At 40.7% G+C, this 20,015-nt stretch overlaps 1 protein-coding gene across 1 annotated transcript in view; it reads left to right on the top strand.

The window, feature by feature from the left end:
* The window catches only part of LOC132994630 (trichohyalin-like), a 97,253-nt gene that overhangs the window by 35,290 nt on the left and 41,948 nt on the right, over positions 1–20,015 (top strand). The window contains exons 8-10 of the mRNA XM_061065115.1: positions 8,109–8,228; positions 14,680–14,847; positions 16,572–16,751. Coding sequence (XP_060921098.1) covers positions 8,109–8,228; positions 14,680–14,847; positions 16,572–16,751 — 468 coding nt within the window. The remainder of the gene's footprint in view (positions 1–8,108; positions 8,229–14,679; positions 14,848–16,571; positions 16,752–20,015) is intronic.

Here is a 20,015-nt window from a genome sequence, read left to right as displayed (position 1 = left end):
CCTGTTTATCAATCCAATATCTCATAATGTGCTCTCTGCCTGGTCATTTTGAATATAAAAAGATCTCATGCTGTTATTGTACCATATTTCCTATATTTAGTATTAATCTCTTGTTCTGACATGAATCTGGCACATCCAATATGATATTTGATTAGTTATTGTTTTTTTTTTTTTCATAGTCTCCAGGTGATATTGGAGACATGTGCAGGGCTGGTATTATGTTGGCTGTTTCATCTGGGTATAAAAATGATTTAGTGTGTACTCAGCACGCGGTGTCATTGACTAGCTTTAATTTCACTGCAAGGGTGGGCTTTATTACTCTGCTACTCTCAAACGTGTGTATGAGTGTGTGTATCTGTGTGTGTGTGTGAGAGAGGGAGAGAATGGATGTTTCCATGTATATATATTGGTGTGTTTTCTTACTTGCTGTTGGAGCAGCGTTTCTCACCTGTGAACACTCATGCTTGTGTGCATATCTCTGTATGTTTCTCTCATGTCTCATGTCTAAATCCACCGTCTTCAGAATGTAATTATTACCATTGAAGGAATAAAATCAACTGAACCAAACATGCGATACATCGCCAACATCACACCCGGGCCCAAAACTGGTGGTCCCGGTCCAAGAAACAAAGGGGGGGGGGGGGGCAAAGCTCCACTTTGCTGTGACAAACCTTACTTCTGATCAAATGCTACAGAGCCATAATCATGTTTGTGCCACTGAATTCTTTAACCTTTCCATGACCCTGCTGAATGCCAGCGGCCCAATCATAGAACCTAATTGAATCTGCTCGGCGGGCCCCCCCGACTGATGAAAAAATAAAATTGGAGGTGAAAAATGAATACAGCAGCAGGGAGAGGGAGAGAAGGCGGGAGGTGATGGTTTTGGTGGTGGAGGTGGTGGAGAGTGGGGGGGGGGGGGCTTGTACTGCAGTTTTATAAATACACAGATGTGCTCGCAAACACACAGCCAGACACGTACACACTGTCACACCTTTTTCAATCCCGCAGGAGAATGGGGAGAGGAAACTGACAGAGAGAGAAAGAAAAGTCGGAAAGGAGACAGAGGAGGGCGAGGGAGAGAGAGAGAGAGGGGGAGAAAGAGGGAGAGGGGGAGACAGGTTGGGCGCAGGTTTCTCATTACCCCCTCGGCCCATTCGGAGGATATTCCTATAAGATAATCTGATTTATTTGCAATTTTCCTTTAAGCGGCTTAGTGTTTACCTCCAAGATTAATATTTTCTCTGTTATTAATATCAGACTGTAATTAGGAGTGATGTGTCTCGCACTGCACAGCTCCGTGGCCGCGAGGCAGCTAGCTGGATGAAACTCTTGTTGCAACTCTGTGATCCTGTTTTCACAAAACACCAAAAAAGAGAAAGAAGTTTTTAACTCAAGAAAAGAGGCTGCGGGGCGGGGATGTAGAACGACAATTGCGGCATACCTGCCTTTGTGTCTACCGGTGTGTGTGTGTGTGTGTGTGTGTGTGTGTGTGTGTGTGTGTGTGTGTGTGTGTGTGTGTGTGTGTGTGTGTGTGTGTGTGTGTGTGTTTGTGTTTGTGGGTTGGTGTGCAGGACGGTACAAATACGTGCCTGTTGTGTTTCTTTAGTTTATGTGCACATGTGTGACAGTGTGATGGTCCCCTCTGATTGATAAGGTGTCTGTGGCGGCTGCAGATTGCTCTTGCTGATTGCTTCTGAGAGCTCCAGCTGATTTATAATCAGAGCAGGATGAAGGATTGAGCTGTGGATTGCTTATCTGTTTAGCCCCCTCACAACATAAACTGACAAATTATCATGTTGAACACACACACACACACACACACACACACACACACACACACACACAAGGCACATGCGAAAAAACAAAAAGTAATAACATGGACCTTCTTATTGAACACACACACACACACACACACACACACACACACTTGTATAAATGTAATATTGCAGACACAATCTGGCCACACAGAACGTAAACAGATTTATTCATCAGCACAGCAGCATTTTACATGATTACCCAAAAGAGTGCAATCAGCCCCATTTGTTTACACGTCGGGATCAGTTATATGAAAGTGAAGTCAAGTTGCAATTAACTTGTTTCATGCAACAAGAGTTTTGATGTGCTACATGCTGAAAAAGATTTGGATATATCTCTAACATAGGTCACACAGATGTGGATTTTCTTCCCTTTGTTTCTGTTTCTTGTCTTTTTAGACACAACTTCATGATGTTTTTTTTACTGGATATTTGACTGCTTTTCTGCACAAATGATCACATCATTGAATCAGCTCTGTGGAGAGAAACAACAGACACGCGGGTGTATCCAGTAAAATGATTATGACTCTGTTTAAAATATTTTATTTATATAGAATAACGACAAGAGTTGTTTGTTGTTTTCCATCAAGATGCTGGAGTATTATGTGAGACTAATTCCACTTGGCAAGCCAGAGTACAAGCCAGCAGGTTTAAATGCTGACAAGTTTAGTATGCCCTATGGCACTGTGACAGTTCTGTTTGTGTGTGTGTGTGTGTGTGTGTGTGTGTGTGTGTGTGTTTATAAGTGTGAGTTTCTCTATCTCTGCGTCTTTTCTGTCTTTCTCTCTCTTCCCATTCTTACCTGTCTGTCTGATTATCTGTTACTTTCTCTCGTTTCTCTTTTCACAACAGTCGTTTGTAAATGCACAGTGACAGAATCACGAAAGAAGCACAAAAACACAGAATACAGGAGCACTTGGCATACAGACGAACACACACACAAACACACACACTCACACACACATACACTGACGAATGGCAGCAATTAGATGGGGAAACCAAGCATGTGAGGACAGAGGAGTGCTGAGGGGCTGCAACTGCTGTATGGAACGTGTGTGTGTGCGCGTGTTGTCCATGTTTGTGTGTATTTGGAAGTTTTTTTTTTTTTGTTTTTTTTTTTAATCCTTCCAAGGCACCGTCCATCTGTCTAAATATCAACACTGTCTCATATGTCAGCGGCCAGCGGCTTTGCGGGGGTTGCAGTACGTCGTCGGTTGTGTTAACATTTGCAATCAAGGCCCTAATAAGAAAAAGGACGCGGCTACAACTTCATCACCTTGCACAGAAGTTGAACTGAAGCTGAAACAAATTATTTGTATCATGCAGCTGCCACACAGCACACAAACACTTTGGAAAAAGCACTTCAGACAGAGAAGAAGAGAAATTCTGTCTGTTTGTCTTGTTCTTGTTCCATGTCAGCTCACTAAGCTGTTTAACCCATTGACACTGAGACCTTGTGTTTTCTCTGCCCTTCTTCTTGCCTCCTGTTGGAAGAATGACTTTCAAAATCTGGGCAGAGCAGCAGTCACTTCTTATCCTTCCTTTTAGTATAAAAATGTATCTTTCAAAGCATCTTTGTAGCTTTTTACTCTCTCAATCAATGACATCTCAATCTATTACAAACTCTTGAATACATCTTTGTCCCTGCTGTGTGCACTCTCCCCCCCCCCGCCACTCTCATTTACAAGGTGTCAAATACTGATGCTTTTGTCATGGCCATCGTCCCAACACATCTAAGACGTTTGAAAGTGAATTGTCGGATGGTTTGTTTGGTTTGTGATGGCGTGAATGCTTAAAGGAATTGCACCAAAGAACTGAACTCTGGTCAGCTGAAAAACGAGGGTCTCTGTTGGCTTCCAAGTGCACCTGAGTTCAGTTCACTGTAGGAGCGCGTTCCGGACCAAACAAGGGGAGGGAACGAAAATGCAGTGCATTGTGGGTTGAATTTGACTGACTGTTATCGATGTCAAATATGTTTGATGAGTGTGACTAACGTTAGCATTGATAACAACACCAGTGTTACATGTGGTTACACATTGCTCCGGTCGATACGCCAGTTTAACCTGACACAGCAGACATGTAACTTTATCTCCATTTTATAGATCAAGATACTGACAAACCGCGCCAAGGGATGCCAGTCTTCCATTGTCCTGTTGTGTACTTGGCGGTAGCCACTGACCGGAGCTATACAGCCCCAACTAGTGGTGGGTGGCTGCGGTACTCAACATTTGACAGGCTTTAGTGCGCTCGACAAAGTGCAGTCTGAAATCAGACCTAACCAAATGACAAATGCAACAATGGTACAACCTCACCACTAAATCGCACATGTGAAAGTCACCTAAAACACAAACAGTTTAAACCTGCCCCAAGACGTTCACCTAACCTCAACCATGTTGTTTTCTTTGCCAAAACCTAACCAAACAAGTGTGATATCACAATTTGTTTTGCGGAGAAAGAAAATAGAGACTTCCATGTGTTTCCCTTCAACACAACCTTTGGTGTTTGTGTTAGACCTCTGTACATATTTGACGACCTGGGAAGAGAGCATTATGGGATACAGCAAGCCTTTCTTTTAAACCCTGATTTGAGAAGAAATAAAAAAAAGTATTGAACTCGTATTGAGTTGAATGTTGACTTAAAGCGCCATAGTGGAAATGCTATCTCAGCTGAGGAATCTGACTTTCTATAACACATATCATGTGCCTGTCGACTCTTTTTTATTCCAAGTATTTCTGGAGGGTGTGATGTGTGTATAAGCACATTCATGTGGTTTGTGTTATTAACGGTGTGGCGGCCATGCCAACTTTCTGCTGATTTACACTCGTCTGTGGGAATTGTGCAGATTTTACAAGCAGGTGCGTGCGTGTGTGTGTGTATAGATTTGTATTTATGACCACCGGAGATGTGTGTTAGACACAGCTACTGATGAATTACCTCACTTCTGATTGCTTACATCACAAATCATCCCCACATTATAACCCTTCTGATGCAAATAAGCGGCACTGTGTGTGCGTGTGTTTGTGTGTGTGCGTGTGTGTGAGAGAGAGAGAGAGAGAGAGAGAGAAAAAGAATAATCAGAGGGGCATGAATACATGTGTCTACAAAATAATGCAAGCTGTTATTTACATTTAAGCTAAATGTGCATTGTGAGTTCATCTATGTGGCACATGCTTGGTATCTGTGTGTGTGTTATGAATGAGTGAGTAAGTGTGTGTGGTAACCCTGTATCGCTGGCGAGCTCATTTCTCTCAGAAATCAAAGTTAAATGGGTCATCTATCATGAGAATATGTGACTGGGACACTTGTCTCTGCCACGTGTGTGTGTGTCTCTGTGTGTGTGAAAATGTGCACACAAATGCAAGGTGTGTGGTGCAAGGGCAGGGCGCGCTTCTGCAGCTGTGTGTGCACTCTCCTGTGTGTGTGTGTGTGTGTGTGTGTGTGTGTGTGTGTGTGTGTGTGCTGCACATGTCTGTCTGCGTGTGTGCACCGTGCACGTGTGTATGTGGCGGCCACTTGTCTTTCTCTGCGCTATGATTAATGGTTTACATTGGGCTGTTCAGCCATGCATGTTTCTTGGTTTATCGTTTTATGCTGTCTCCAATTAAAGCTCCATAACTTGAGTGATGGCTTCACGCCAGTGTCCATCAATAGAGGCCATCAGCAGCCTCATGCATTCAGGATATGGAAGCCACACACTAACTAATATCCTCTTGTGTCAGAGCCAGTGGGCAGTCTCTGCATGTGTGTGTGTGTGTGTGTGTGTGTGTGTGTGTGTGTGTGTGTGTGTGAATATGCAGATCACTATTTGTGCGTGCTATGAATGATTCGATTTCACTTGATCTAATTAATAACCTTTTCAACTAAATCTGTTTTCACTTGTTAAAATCTTATCTTAAAACCTAAATTATTAAATTCTAATTAAATAATAACTTCTTTTTAAATCAATATTAATCATCAAGTAATCAATCAATTAATCATCCTGAACAAGTGAAATCTTCTCATCTTAATGCTGTTTCTTTGTTTGTTGATCTTTTTTTTGACCTTATCGGGGAAAGCACAACAGAAAAATAATCTGCTTAATTTTGTGCAGTGTGCATGCATTCAGAGTCTTAGCATGTGTGTGTGAAGGTGTGTCTGTGCCAGGGAAGTGGTACATGATATATACATCTGGACGCCTGAAATCGTTCATGCGTGCGCCACACAGGCATGTGCACACCATGCAATATCATTTCACGCAATATTATTTCTCATATAGCTGTAATGACATTAGGCCGATATGTTGATTATACTGTCGGCAAACAGCAGCCTGCTGATTGGGTTAGCATATTACCTTATATCACATCTCTCCATTCATCCCTGTGTTTTTTTTTTATTGCCCTCATTTTTCCAAATCACTTCCCACTTCCTCAGTTTCCTGGGCGAGGTTTCAGGCTATGCAAGCAGGTGATGTGGAGTAATATGATGATTGGAAGGCACAACAGTACAAGAGGGGGGAAAGCTAAAATCCAAGAGCAGCTGTTGTTGCTATATGCAGAACAAAGCCTGGAGAGGATAGCAAAGTGTTAACTTTGGGTGCAAATACAAAGGTTAATAAATATTTAATCACACTGGCAAAAACACAAATGAGCACATGCAGTTTGTGTGTTTGATGGTTTTATGGTCTGCATGTGTCTTGGATAACAGATGAATTCACGGGTGTGTAGATTGTTGGAAAAAAAAAATGGTGTGATTTAGTGGAGACCCATGAAAAGGTGGAGTGGGGGTGTTGATAGGGAGGCAAGAGTCAGGGAGATATTTCAGAGTGGGCCACTCATATTGTTAGACAGAATGAGATTTCATTTGCAGCTGGGACATTGAATGATGACACCCGTGCTGAGTGTCTGTCTCTGTGTTATTGTGTCCACGTGCACGCGCACGTTAATGGCTGAGTGTGTATTTGCACCTAACATACACACAATGTTATCTTGTCCATATATATGCAGTATATTTTTATACATTTTGTACAAACTGCAGGATTGCTTGTGTTTTTCTTCTTCTTCAGTGTCAGTTTGCTCTCTAAAATACGTCTCTAAGTAGTAGAGCTCTGTGCCAAATATCTAAATCACAAGAAAAACACTACAGCTGTATATATATATATATATATATATATATATATATATCTTCTCCCTGGCCAATGTCTACATACAAACGTACATATGGACTCAACTATAGTTGTCATCATTAACCAGGAGGAAGCCAACACAACACAAAATGCCACAGGCAATATTATGTTGTGGTGAAACACTTTTAGTGACGTCTGGTTCTTAAACCAGCAACAAAAGCATGTTGCTACTGTCAGGAAATTTCACTGCAAATTACTAATGCTGTTATTCGATATTTGTCCCACGTTGTGCAGGTAATGATTTAGCCATGCGTAGTGCACAGTAGGACACAGGGGCAGTAAATGGAAAAAAGCTAACAATAACAATAACTCACATCAGCCTTCTCTAATATATAGGCTGCTTCACCATGCCATTGCTATATGACACTTGAGAAAAATGAACTGTGGTTATCTGGAAATTAAAAAAAGGGACTGATTTAATATTCAGCAGTGGCTGGAGGGGCTGGGGGAAGGGAAAGAAGGCGGACCTTGGGATGGGGGAGGAGGCGGACGCGATGGAGATGGAGGAAATTAATCAGTGGTATCATCTCCATGGGAGTTTAGCTAACCACCGACCTCAGCGCTTTATCAGCCTTCTACTGGAGCTGCTGCCATAACAAACCAAACCCACCATATCACCGTGCATATCCACACAGAGACACACACTCTCTCACTGAGGTCACACTTTTTTTTTAGCTTACAAGCCAATCAGTCAAGCCATGTGAAGTCCCATTCTGCAGTTTGTGGGTGTTTTATATATGGGTGTGTATGTGTTAACATATCTGATCAGACGTTACAACGACAGAGGATACTGGCTCTCGTGTCAGTGATGTCACCCTTTGGTCCCTGAAGTAGCCCCATTAAGCCCAACCAGGAAGTCACCATGTTCCAAATGCTATCTCCACCTAACTTTCGAGCAGACAGGCAAAGAGGTAGAGCGGAGGTCGGCCTCACGACTCCAGGTAGTCCTCTGCTCTAATGGGGTCGCAGGAATCTTGGAGGGAAAAGGGGCCACACTGGAGATTGCTGTGCTGATTACTGTGTGTTCATACCTAGAACATTCAATCAGAATGAGTCTCATATCGTTTTTTTTTTTTTATTTCGTTGTGAAGAGAACATTTTTTTCTGAATTTGAACCGTTCAATTTGTCCCAGGCCGAGGCAAAAATGGCGTCTTTGAGGGCCGAGCTCGGCACTGCATTTGAAAGACGGATGGAGGAGAAAGAGGGGAGGATAAACCAGCTCAATGAAGAGCTGAATGGAGTAAGACGAACGGTAAGATTGCAGACATACACACACACACACACAAATGCTTCAAATGCATTTTTAGTGTTTCCTGTCATTGGGCATTACCATAGGTACTGCTTACCCAATAACTATATGTTTATGTAAGTGGGCTGGAAAGTGCTTGATAGTTTTCCCATGTCGATTTAGGGATTTTTTTTTACCAAGCACACAAATTCACAAATGAATGTATAATATCCAAAATCTTTAAAACAAATTAAATATTGTATTACATTGTTAAGCTTCGGCTAACATTATTGGTTGACCCCTGGGGCTGTAATTTCACTTTACTATCATAAAGCTTCAATCAGTTTTTCCACCCTCTTATTTGTACCCTTTGAGTTGTGCAGATTACAAATGCTGCGGGAGCCTTTTGAGCCGTACTTCTGATTCAAAGGCACAGCGGCCCATTGAGGCACGAACACCGCTAGAAATACACACACCAAACACACAAGTACACACCACTTGATCTGCATATCATTATGCTTTTGATAGAATGCCAAGGTTTCGCTGAGAAAGACATCAGAGTCAAATGGAGCGCACATGTACACAACACCTGTAGGATTTGTGTGTGTGTGTGTGTGTGTGTGTGTGTGTGTGTGTGTGCCTGTGTGAGAGGCAGCTGTGAAATCTGCACCTGTTTAATTGAATTAGCCTCGTTAATGTATTCACATTGGCTGCCAAAAAAGCGTGCCTTTAACGAGCTCGTTAGACCAATTAGTTAATTAATTGTCTGTACAGCAGCGGCTTCCCAAAGAGCTGCGTCTTCATTATCTGATGGCTGCCGCCTGTTGGATCATTGAAAGGGAGCTGATAATGCATTGCTGTCATACATACTGTGGGTGCATGTGTGTCTCCTTATACGTCACATATTTCTAAATATATATATATGTGTGTGTGTGTGTGTGTGTGTGTGTGTGTGTGTGTGTGTGTGTGTGTGTGTATAGACGGTCCACATGGGATGTGCTTTTTGGTGCACACAGGCACATACACATGTATGTGCATTCATCAGTCTCTGTGTGGTATACTGAGAATATGGTGGCCAATATCAGTGTGCATATTGCAGTGAAAGGTTATGTGGGGGCCGTCACTCCCACAGGTAAAGACAGAGCAGTCCTCCAAGCCACTTTCTAATCTCTCTTTTATTAGAAGTTAATATTTCGCCTGCTCTTTCTCACTCCACACTCCCACCTGCTTAGAAATGTCCTCGCTCCATCTTTTTAATTCAATTATATTAACCAACCATCCCTCTCTCTCTCTCTCTCGCTGTGCCCATAACTCTGTAACTCACATCTCACTCTCACACTCAATCTCTTTTCTTTTTTTTTGCTTTCTCTTTCTTCCCATCTCACCCCTCCTTCCTTTGTCCTCAAATGTTCCATTTCTATTCGTAATCCTGGATGGAGGATAGACTTTGGCCAATCAAGGATTTGCACAAGCCGCTCTCCCTTTCTCGGCAAAAACACATGATGGCTTGGAGGAGAGAATAAAGGAAAGGAGAGGGGAGGACGAGAAGGGGAAGGAGGCAGGAAGCTGGAGTTAAGGGGGGAGAGCCCCAGGGGTGAAACTTTAATTGCTAAAGTAATGAGACTTGATCAGATTGAGGTGTCTCTCTCAACAGGGACTCGACTAATATGAAAGTCCAGGGCTTAAACTCTAATTTGAAATAAAATCTCAAATCTGATAGTCTCTCTTCAGGACTTCCAGCAAAGGTCCCGTACTCCCCCACTGGAGAGTAAATACTTTACACCGACCACAGGGGAACCTTTAATCATCTCTGATGGTGGCAGATTTTCAGATGGGAAAAATCACTTTAATGTATTAATTATGTAACAATATTATGGAGTTCTGAAAGTCAGGGCTGTAAAGACCTTGGGCTATAGGAGAGACTTTGACAGACATTGTAATCTTTCACTGGCTGCTTCATGCACAGGGACTATTCTGTTGGTGGTATTATGCAAAATTCAATATGCTGTTATAGGCTCTTAAGAAATTAGAACTATATAAAAAGATGTAGCGGTACTTTTTTAAAATCCTTTAAAAACAGAAAATGTATGTCTTCTGACATTTATATCTTAGACATGGACGTAGTGTCTGTAAAGTCATCTTTTGGTTTCTGAAGAGGCGTATCGAAGGCCAACGATAGCGGTCGCCATGGAAGAAATCCTATCTCAACCTAACTTTCGATCAATCTAGTTGCACACAGAGAGGTGGAGTTAAGCGGGGTCTTCTTGCAAACACTTACAACATGCCTTCCTGTCCGCTAAATCGGCCATGACCCCAATTATGTAAACATATGGGACCTAATGGGAATTCCTTTGATTTGGAACAAGCCTCAAGTGGACACTCAAGGAACTGCAGTTTTTGGCATTTCGGCATTGGAGGTTGCTGCTTGGGTTTATATGACTAATAATATCTTAAACATTCAATATTAATCCAGAAAACATGTTATAGAGAATATAGAGTATAGATAATCACTACCTGATCTTCAAGAATCAACATGAGAATAACTAAAGTATATGGAAATGGTCACTCTCCTACTTAAAGCACTGCGAATAACAAATCAAGACATTTGACCTTAAGAATAATAAACATAATATGTGTCACTAGCTACCTCTTTAATTACATTTTCATGAAAAAAGTCCTTATTTTACCAGTCATCTATCGTTGCCCTACTTGTTGTCCTGCAGACCCTTCAGCATGAGGAAACCCAGGCTGGCATTGCAGCAATAATCACACACTGCTGCCTCAGCCATTTCATTCTCAGCTTTCTCAGCCAAACACTGCCAGAGTACACAACTTTAATTAAAATGACACTGTATAATTACTTTCTATAATATTTATAACATCCTCCCCCCTTATTTACCCGTGTATGTGCTCATCTTCAGTGTAGTTGAGATCTATCCCTCGCTGCTTACCAAACACGTTAATTTAAAAAACCCTGCGTTGACACCTTAATTAAGATTCTGAAAAATACCATTTTAAAAACTGAAATGTCAAAAACTTTGTGACAACTTTGATTGAAACGAAGGATGCAAGGATTAAAGAAGACTAAAGAGCTGAAGAGTGAGACAAACGTACACCAAAATGCTTCAGATACATGTGTTGTTTCATTCTTCAAGTTCAAATCCATGTTTTGGCGCTTTACAAATAATTTAGTGTTTTTCTGGACTTGAGATGATGAAACCGGTTAACAGTAGGTTTTCCTTTCTTATTTTTAAAACCTAAAGCTGTACTCCACACAGGTAGAAAGATTTAAATCCTAGAAGCATCACACCTGCTTGATGGCTACCCAAAAGTATTTCAAATACATTATAGTATTACAGTGCCTGAGCCTGCAGTCTTCACAGGATGCTTTTCACATTGCACACTAAACATACTGAAAATTGTCTCTTGAGTTCCTTAAATGTTAAACTGTTCTACAATGAAATTACCAGTTTAGTTGTTAACCTGACTTCCATAAAGGACCACACATAAGTTGAGTGTTTTTTTTAACAAAAAGTAATAAACTGATAAGACTACATGATTGGGGTTAACTGTTAAATGTAGAACTGTCTGACTGTGTATGCACCTAACCCACCCTGCATGACTTTCACTGAGCAAACTACTGTAATCGTCATTCTTCTATTTCACCTTCATTCTTTACAGAAATAACTGAAGAGTGCAAATCTCAAAATATATTTCTGTTTAATTTTGCAAACAAGACCAAATAGAAATGTCACTGATAGATATTCACTTATTCACTTATCCAGTTTGTCAAGCACATGTTTTCTTTAAAGTGTCAAAATCATATTGATCAAAAGTGGCATTCAATCAAATATTTGTATATATTGTAGACAATAGGCTATCAATCGGTAATATCTTTTTTTGTGTAATAGAATGAGTTGTAGTTATAGGTTAATACAGTTAAACAGTTACAGTAGCAGACTTTTAGGAGGTTATATGTTCAAATATTTAGAGTCATAATATTTAAAATGCATGGGAAATGTCCTCTTTTTCTTCATCATCATTTTTCATCTGAAGTCCCTCTTGCACTATAGATGAGTTAACACAGAAAAAGACAAACTTCAGCCCACTAATAAAGCATGTTCAACTCGGCTGTTCTAACCATTAGAGTTTCATTTTTTAAAACGTATTTTATTTCCCAACAGTCACACTAAAACTGTTGGAATAGTCGGATAAAGGAGTCATTTTAATTCAGTGTCGCAATACCGGCTGCTCCATTGCTTGTAATTGTTGCCATCCATTAGCCATGGTGCAGATGAGTTAACTGTATTAAAGACTATCTTTAGCTCATGGTTACATTATATTGGATGATACATGTACTGAGGAGTGTGGAGAGCTCACTGAAGCAGGCAGAGGTGGGCTGGGTCAGTCTGAGACGTAAGTCCAAAGTCAAGGAGTTAGGAAGACTGCTGAACTGTAATGTACAGTAGATGTGTGTGTGTGTGTGTGTGTGTGTGTGTGTGTGTGTGTGTGTGTGTGTGTGTGTGAGACTATATTATGAGTATTTTTTTCTGCATGTGGTGTTCCAGTCTCTCAAACCTTTAACCATCTCGTCTCATTTGTGAAGCTGTGTAATTATGCTCACGTGTGTGTGTGTGTGTGTGTGTGTGTGTGTGCATGTGTATATGTAAATTCGTTTGTGAGTGTGTGTTGACTGTCTGCCGAGCCTCCTCACTAATCTAACACAGAGCTCAATAAACACAGTGCTAATGAATAGGGGCTTTGATTTGGCAAGGGGTTCTGAACCAGCGGCCCACACACACTCACATTCATGCATGGGGTGAGGAGTTCAGCCACTGTCTGCTTCCTTGGAAATAAGCAGTCTCTTTCCTACAATTAGAACTCAAGCACCACTGCATGTACAGGAACATCTGTTTTTTTTTTTTTTTTTTTTTTTTTTTTTTTTAGAAAACATCAATATAATACTTGTTTAAATCTGAATTTCTTTAAAAAGTGATGTGGGTGATAAGGTACAGTTCAAATGCATAAAGTTCAAGATAAGAATCCAAAGTGTTAAAGAGGATTTTAATCAGAGCTGTCAAACTATTACAAGTTTTAATCGTGATTATTGCAAAATTTCAACAGTTAATCACAATTAATCACATTTTTTGATCACACGTTTGAAATTCTATTATTTCGCATAAAAAAATTGTTTTATTTTGAAATGTGTTACTGTCTTAAGCTGAGTGTACATTACTTGCTGTTTGCATTCAACCCTGCCTTTATTTTGAAATAAAGTAAGGCCCTTCTGGTAGATGAGAGGTTACCAAAAAAGAGAAAGGTCTGCAAACTGTTTGATGAGCAGCTTTATTTAAACGGGACATTGTTTCCATGCAAAGGATTTTCCTCTGGCCTGATGAAACGTTCCTCAGAATCCTTTTCATGGAAATGTTGCCCTGTTTTAAAACAATTTGCTAATTAGGAGAAGAACAGTGTGAGCCCTGTCTCTTTTTTTTCTGCAGTTTATGATTTTGTTTGTTCAGCATCTAGTGTCCTCCATACATGCTGGAGGGAATGCTTTTATATAAAATCATCTTTAGTAGGGGTGGGAATCAGTGGGTTACAATTTTACATTTTGAAAAACATTTTTACATTTTATAAAACAAAATTACAAAACCCAAAACACTTGTATTAAGGTCACTTCTGGCATTTGGTACATTCCCTTTCCGTCAAGATTCTGCCGTTTGTAAATTTGTTTGGGGACTGGTAAAAGTGTTCTCCCACTTGTAAATTTGTCTCAGCGCTTGTAAAAGTGTTTCACATCTTGTAAATGTGTTTTATAAAATGTAAATTTGTTTTGTCCTCAATAAAGGTGTTTTGGTTTTTGTATTTTTTTATTATAAAATGTAAAAGTGTTTTTCAAAATGTAAATTTGCCTCAAGCTATGTTAAAGCGATTCACACTTTGTTATTTAGTTTTGCACTTCCCAGCCACCGTACTTATCCTTTTACCCTGCTGTCAACTTCTTTAGTCACTTCACTTCTGTTCACATTGTCCTCATTTATGTTATGAGCCCGATGGTGAGAAGTCATGGGTAGATCTGCTGTAATAATATTTTGCCCCGCCTCTCATCTTTAGAACATCTGATGTACACGAGACACTGTAACAAGTGTCATTCTCTTGTACTTATCCAAAGATTTCTAATGTAAAGAAGGAGAGTAAAAGGGAAAATAAGAAGTCTGCGGTTCTGTAGAAGGCTTCATATAATGGCAAGAGAACAAGTGTAGGTGTGAAATCAGCTGAAATACCTTAAAGTGAGGGGAAATGTTTTCTGTTCAGGGATAATAATAGTTACTTTGTCAGATTAATGTGAAATGAAGGAAAGACGAATATGATTTCTGACATAATATCAGGTATATGTTATGTGTTTTCAAGTTGTGAAGGCGTGTTACCGACTGTTCTGTTATCTGTTTGTGTGTGTGTGTGTGTGTTTCAGATGAAAGAGAGAGCGGCGCATGTGAGAAACCTGGACCAGGATGTGGTTTGTTTGCGAGCCACACAGGACTCTCTGAAGAGAACCTTGGCCATGAAGGAGAAACACACAAACCAGCTGGTCGGAGACAACGCAGAGCTCAAAGAAGGCCTGGCTTCACTGCAGAGCAAAGTAAGTAACACACACACACACACACACACACACACACAGACACACACACACACACACACACACACACACACACACACACGCACACAGACAGGAGGGGAGCTCCTCTTAAATAAGGACCAGAATCGGGTACCCTTCCCTAAATCAAATCCAGTCAGGTACATCAGGGAATTCTCCTCATTTTTTACTTCCTTCACAGTTAATCATCCGTCCTTCTTCCCCTGCTCCCCCGCCTTCTCTCTCTTGCGCTCTCTCCATATTTAATAACTCATCGCCACCATCTTAGCTCCACTGAGGGTTGGCCTGTTGTACAATGAAAAAAAAAAAAAAAAAAAACATGTCCGTGTGAATACCACTTAGCCAAGAATGGAACCAAGAGTGGGGGAGGGGCTTCCTTTTTTTTGTTTTTATTTCTTTCTTTTGTTCATTCATTATTTTCCAACAAATCTTTCCCTCTTTCTTGTCCTTCTCTCTCTCTCTCTCTCTCTCTCTCTCTCTCATCTCTCTCTCTCTCTCTCTCTCATCCCTCATCTCTCTGTCCAGTCTTGCCCTTGCCCCAATGAGAACTAAAGGTAATGTATGGGAACATTAAACAGTCATACGCATGATGAATGGAATGGCCTTTAGGTTTCTCTCGTTGTCCTTTTCCTCTCTTTCTTATAATTATCTCTCTCTCTCTCTCTCTCTGTCTTAACTCCCACTGTATTTCTCTCCCCTTCTCTCTCTCCCCCTCCCTCTAGCTATATCACAGTGGTGTGTGCTAGTGATGTGTTTAGGCTTAAATTAACCCATTTACTGTGTCCTTGACCAAACCAAGTCATTCATCTGCTGCTGGTGTTTAAGCGGCGTCGCAGCCCGCCAGCAAACTGAACCAAGTACATTCGACATAAAAGCATTTTGGCCTCTTGACTTAAGGAATACTTGAAAGCTCTCTTTAAGGCTGAATTTACGCCCTTACTTTCCCAACACTAACTTCATTTCCCTGTTACATCATTGACTCCATTCATCTACAAGTGCAGGGGCTCACTTTGCATACTTGAGTCACAGGTTTAGCGACAGAAATTGTCTCTTTTTTTTCTTTCCCTTTTCTCTGCCAACAAAAGGATTTACTCAATGGAGTTTAGACTCTTTCAGTCCCACAGTGAACTATTAACGTGAGGCTAACTTAAACGTGTCACAAAGAATGTAGTGCAGACCAGATGTAAACAGTTGTGCTGCTGCCTTAAAGAAATCTGCTTTTTTTTTCATGGACACCAGCTATTTAAAGGATATTTTTTACTCTAGGCTGAAGGGGAACTGAGAGAGAAAAAGGGCCGCAGCTCTCTGTGAGTATTGTCCCAAGGTTTTAAAGAAGGAGCTCTATTCTACAGTTTGTGTCATACGACTTTATGATGTGTTGTCAAGCAGTTTTACGGGTCCTGACTCAAAGCAGTAAGTGTAGGGTTCTCCAGCCTGGCACAAAGCCTTTATGATGCTCCTTTTCACTGCTATGGAGACAGAGCGGAGGCAAATGTCCCTGAATTCTACTTTCATTCCCTTCTTTTCCTGCTTTGCACGTTGTTGTCACAGTTCACCCCTTCTCCTCCTCGTGTTGCGTCTCCTCCTCGGGCTCTCTCCACAGCTCTCTGTCCCTCTCTCAGCTTTTTTGGGGAAAAAAAAAAAAACGACAGACTGCACACATTCTTCATCCCTGGCTCTCCTTCTTTCAATTTCTGCTCACTCCTCAGTCACAGGCGGGTGAACGCATGTTAAGGGACATCAGTGACACCCTGGATCAGACCAAAACTGGCCTGCAAACGGAGAGACAGCAGAAGCAGCAGATCCAGGACCAGTTGCACCATGCTAACCGAGAGATGGAGTGTCTGCAGCAGGAACTGAAACATGTGCGTTTCACCACTGAAAAGAAGGTAATTTGACTCTCATCTGCTACCTAAATCCATTTTAAGATAATATCATGGCTGTAACGCTTAAGCAGAGGAAGTTGCATTAGACCTCCCTCTTGTTGGCCATGTATTGTTTTGCACTTTAACATAATTAGCAAGCGCGCTCGCTCACAAGGTCAAGAAACATTTTCTGCACAAAGTGGACAATGTCAGGAAAAAAAAAGAACGGTTAAACAAAACCCGAGCAATTTCTACAGGACGGAGATGAAATATAATATTCACTTTAATGTAATGCATTGTCTTTTCCCACAATGGGACTGATAAGAAGGGGTCGCGCAGGTGAGGGATTCATTTAAATATTCAATTTTCAAATGTAATATTCACTGTGACAGGCATTGTCTATTTCCACAATGGTGCTGATAATAAGGTTTGAGATAGTGGGTAATGGGATGTCCTGATATTTAGAGCCTTATTAAAAAACACACACTTTTGACGAAGACGGACCTTCCAAAATTATCAATATTCTGCTAAAATGCCTCCCCCCCCCCCCTAGCTAGGAACCACATTCTAATGTTTTTATTTTTCCTGTTTGGACCTACTGTCCTTTACTCCTTTTCTAATATACCATGGCCATATGTTAATGGTTAATATCTCACATTATTTAACCTTCAATTAACCAAGTTATAGAGATACTTTTTCACCCAGTCAAGAGCTATGATAATAAAAAAAAAGGGGGGGGGGCAGCACATAAGGTTGAGTATGTTTCTCTTGAAAGCTCCTTCACTCACAAAAGACTTAGAATATCTTAAGGGTCAGGGTTATTTGTCCTTTACTTATTTGTCCTTTTCTTTCATTGGATACACTACATACTCCAAAGCTCATGAAATGTGGCTTTTTTTTTTACCTCTTGTCATTAACTTTGGGTCAACACGGTTATTGTTCTGCAGGATGGGGTTAAACCGCTGCATCATCATCAAGTGCTGTGCAACTGTTTCAAAGCAATCATACGTTTCATTTTGCTTTCTTTTGTGGGTTTGCATTTGCAGCCAGCTTTACTGTACGCCTTTGTGCATGTGTCGGTGTGTGCACATGTGCAACACAGTGTCTTTCATGTTCCGATTGGTTAAGTCAACGGTCGGACCATTACACTGTGTCCAGGGATCTGGTTTCTGGCCCACATCTGGCCCTGCTTTATGCACCAAATATGTTCTGTCTCTGATCTATTACAAGCTCTCTCTCTTTCTCTCTCTCTCTCTCTCTCTCACACACCCACACATGGACTCACACACAATTACAGCTTTGCATTAACTCATGCACACTTCATTTAATCGTCGTATGGACAGTGGTAGCAGTAGGTGTGTGTAGTAGAGAGTGAGCGTGCCTGCTCCCACTTGAACATAAGTGAAACTGAGGGAACTTTGTGTTAAGTATTTTTCTTTTCAGCTCTAAATGTGCTAACATTAGCACAGCTGAACAAATACTGTCAAAACTCTCCTCTTCATCTGAAATCTGATCCATGTATTCCCTCTCCCTCTTACTCCAACCCGCTCTCAGTAAGGCATCTTTGCTCATGAGAATAGAACAGCAGTTTACCTTTTCTTTACGGAGTACGTTGTCCATGCACTATGTTTCCAGATCCTTTTTGTAAGACTGCTGGGAAGAAGTCTAAGGAAACTGTGCTTAGACTTCTGATTTCACTCAACAACAGTATTTTTAAGCATGGTTTCATTGTCTATTCATTCATTTCACACAAGTTCTGTAAGTGTCTAATTAAATATGTTTGGAAGAAAGGAAGGGAAAAAAGGAAGAGTGCAATGTCAAAATAAATTGTATTAGCAAAGCGGAGCCAGTGAAATAGTTTGTAAAACACTTAATCAAGTTTAATCCGTATAGATAAAAATCAAATTGTTATTAAATCAAGTCACTGTTTCACTTCCTCCCTGTTGCCAGAAATAATTTCAAAATAAAATGATTCTGAAACCTCTGTGTTTATTTGATGTCCACAGTGGAAGGCCTATTGAGGCTACAACCAATCAGAGCAATCGTACATGTGATGTAACAGTTTGATGCTATCCAAGTGGGCTAGTTCCAAAATCGAATTATGATGACATCATCACAAATGTTTAGCATTAAGTGATCTGGTATCTAAACGTGGCAATCCAGAAGTATTGATAAAGCACATTTCAAAACAACAAAAAGATGACCACAGTGCTTTACAAGCTAACATAAAAACTTAACAAAACACAGACTGATGTGAAAACAGTAGAACATATGAAACAATCATGGCTGTCCAGTTTGTTTATTAATGATGGGATTGTTGGACATCACATTCAGCCTTTTTTCTTTAAAGAATGCCTCAGTAGCTTGAGAGATAGGACGGTGGATGGAGTCAGGGACAAAGAGAGTGGGAAAGGAGCAACAGGTCAGAATTGAACCCAGGCTGCCCGCTTCGAGGACTACACTCATTTATATGGGGCGCCCACCCTAACCACTCGACCATTGACGCCCCAGAATCTTCCTCACGTCTGTTTTGTCTTTTCATTAATCTTGATCCCTATTTACTTGTTCTCTATATTAAAACAATAATAGTCCCCTCAATCTCACTGACACACACACACATCATCATGGAACCAGATGTTGCAACAGTTTTAAACATGTGGTATAAGTGTTGAAGGGCTTTAAACCCCCTCCCATTGACAAACTTGAAAGAAAGGAAGCTATTAACATGACAAGGGGCTTTGTCTCAGAGATCATCTGCTTCATCTTCTCAGAAACAAAATACACATGCAGAACCCTCAAGACCAAAAAAAAATGCAGGTCATAAATGCACATAGGAGGGAGAAAAGGAAGGAGAGGGATGGATGGAGGTATAAAGTAAAAAGCAACAAAAGAGAGGTATGAAGGATAGAGATACTTTGTGATCCAGATCGGAGCTCGTCAAGGAATCAAATCTGCATAAAAAAACATTCAGATAAAAAGGTTTTAAATGTGTGCTTAAAAAGACAGAAAGAGTACCGGAAGTTTAGAGTTTTTTCCCCTCATTGTGTCGTTTCAGAAAAGCTCCATTTGTGTCTCATTTATGGAGTTAAAAGCATGAAAGATGCAGCGTGAAAAAAAAAAAAAACGACCCTGCGAGTGTGATTCCCGATCATTTAGTTTATTGTTAACTCTCCAGCATTGTGTTTCTCCTGCTGAGTTTAAACGTATACTCTCATCTCTCTGTTACAGAGTGCACTGGAGACAATTATTCAAATAGCTTATTATCTGAAAATGGACATGGGGAAGTGA

The sequence above is a fragment of the Labrus mixtus genome, chromosome 19 (assembly GCF_963584025.1).
Source record: "Labrus mixtus chromosome 19, fLabMix1.1, whole genome shotgun sequence".
NCBI classification, from domain to species: Eukaryota; Metazoa; Chordata; class Actinopteri; order Labriformes; family Labridae; genus Labrus; species Labrus mixtus.
Note: the sequence above shows the minus strand (reverse complement) of the source record. Positions and strands in the feature narration are given on the sequence as shown.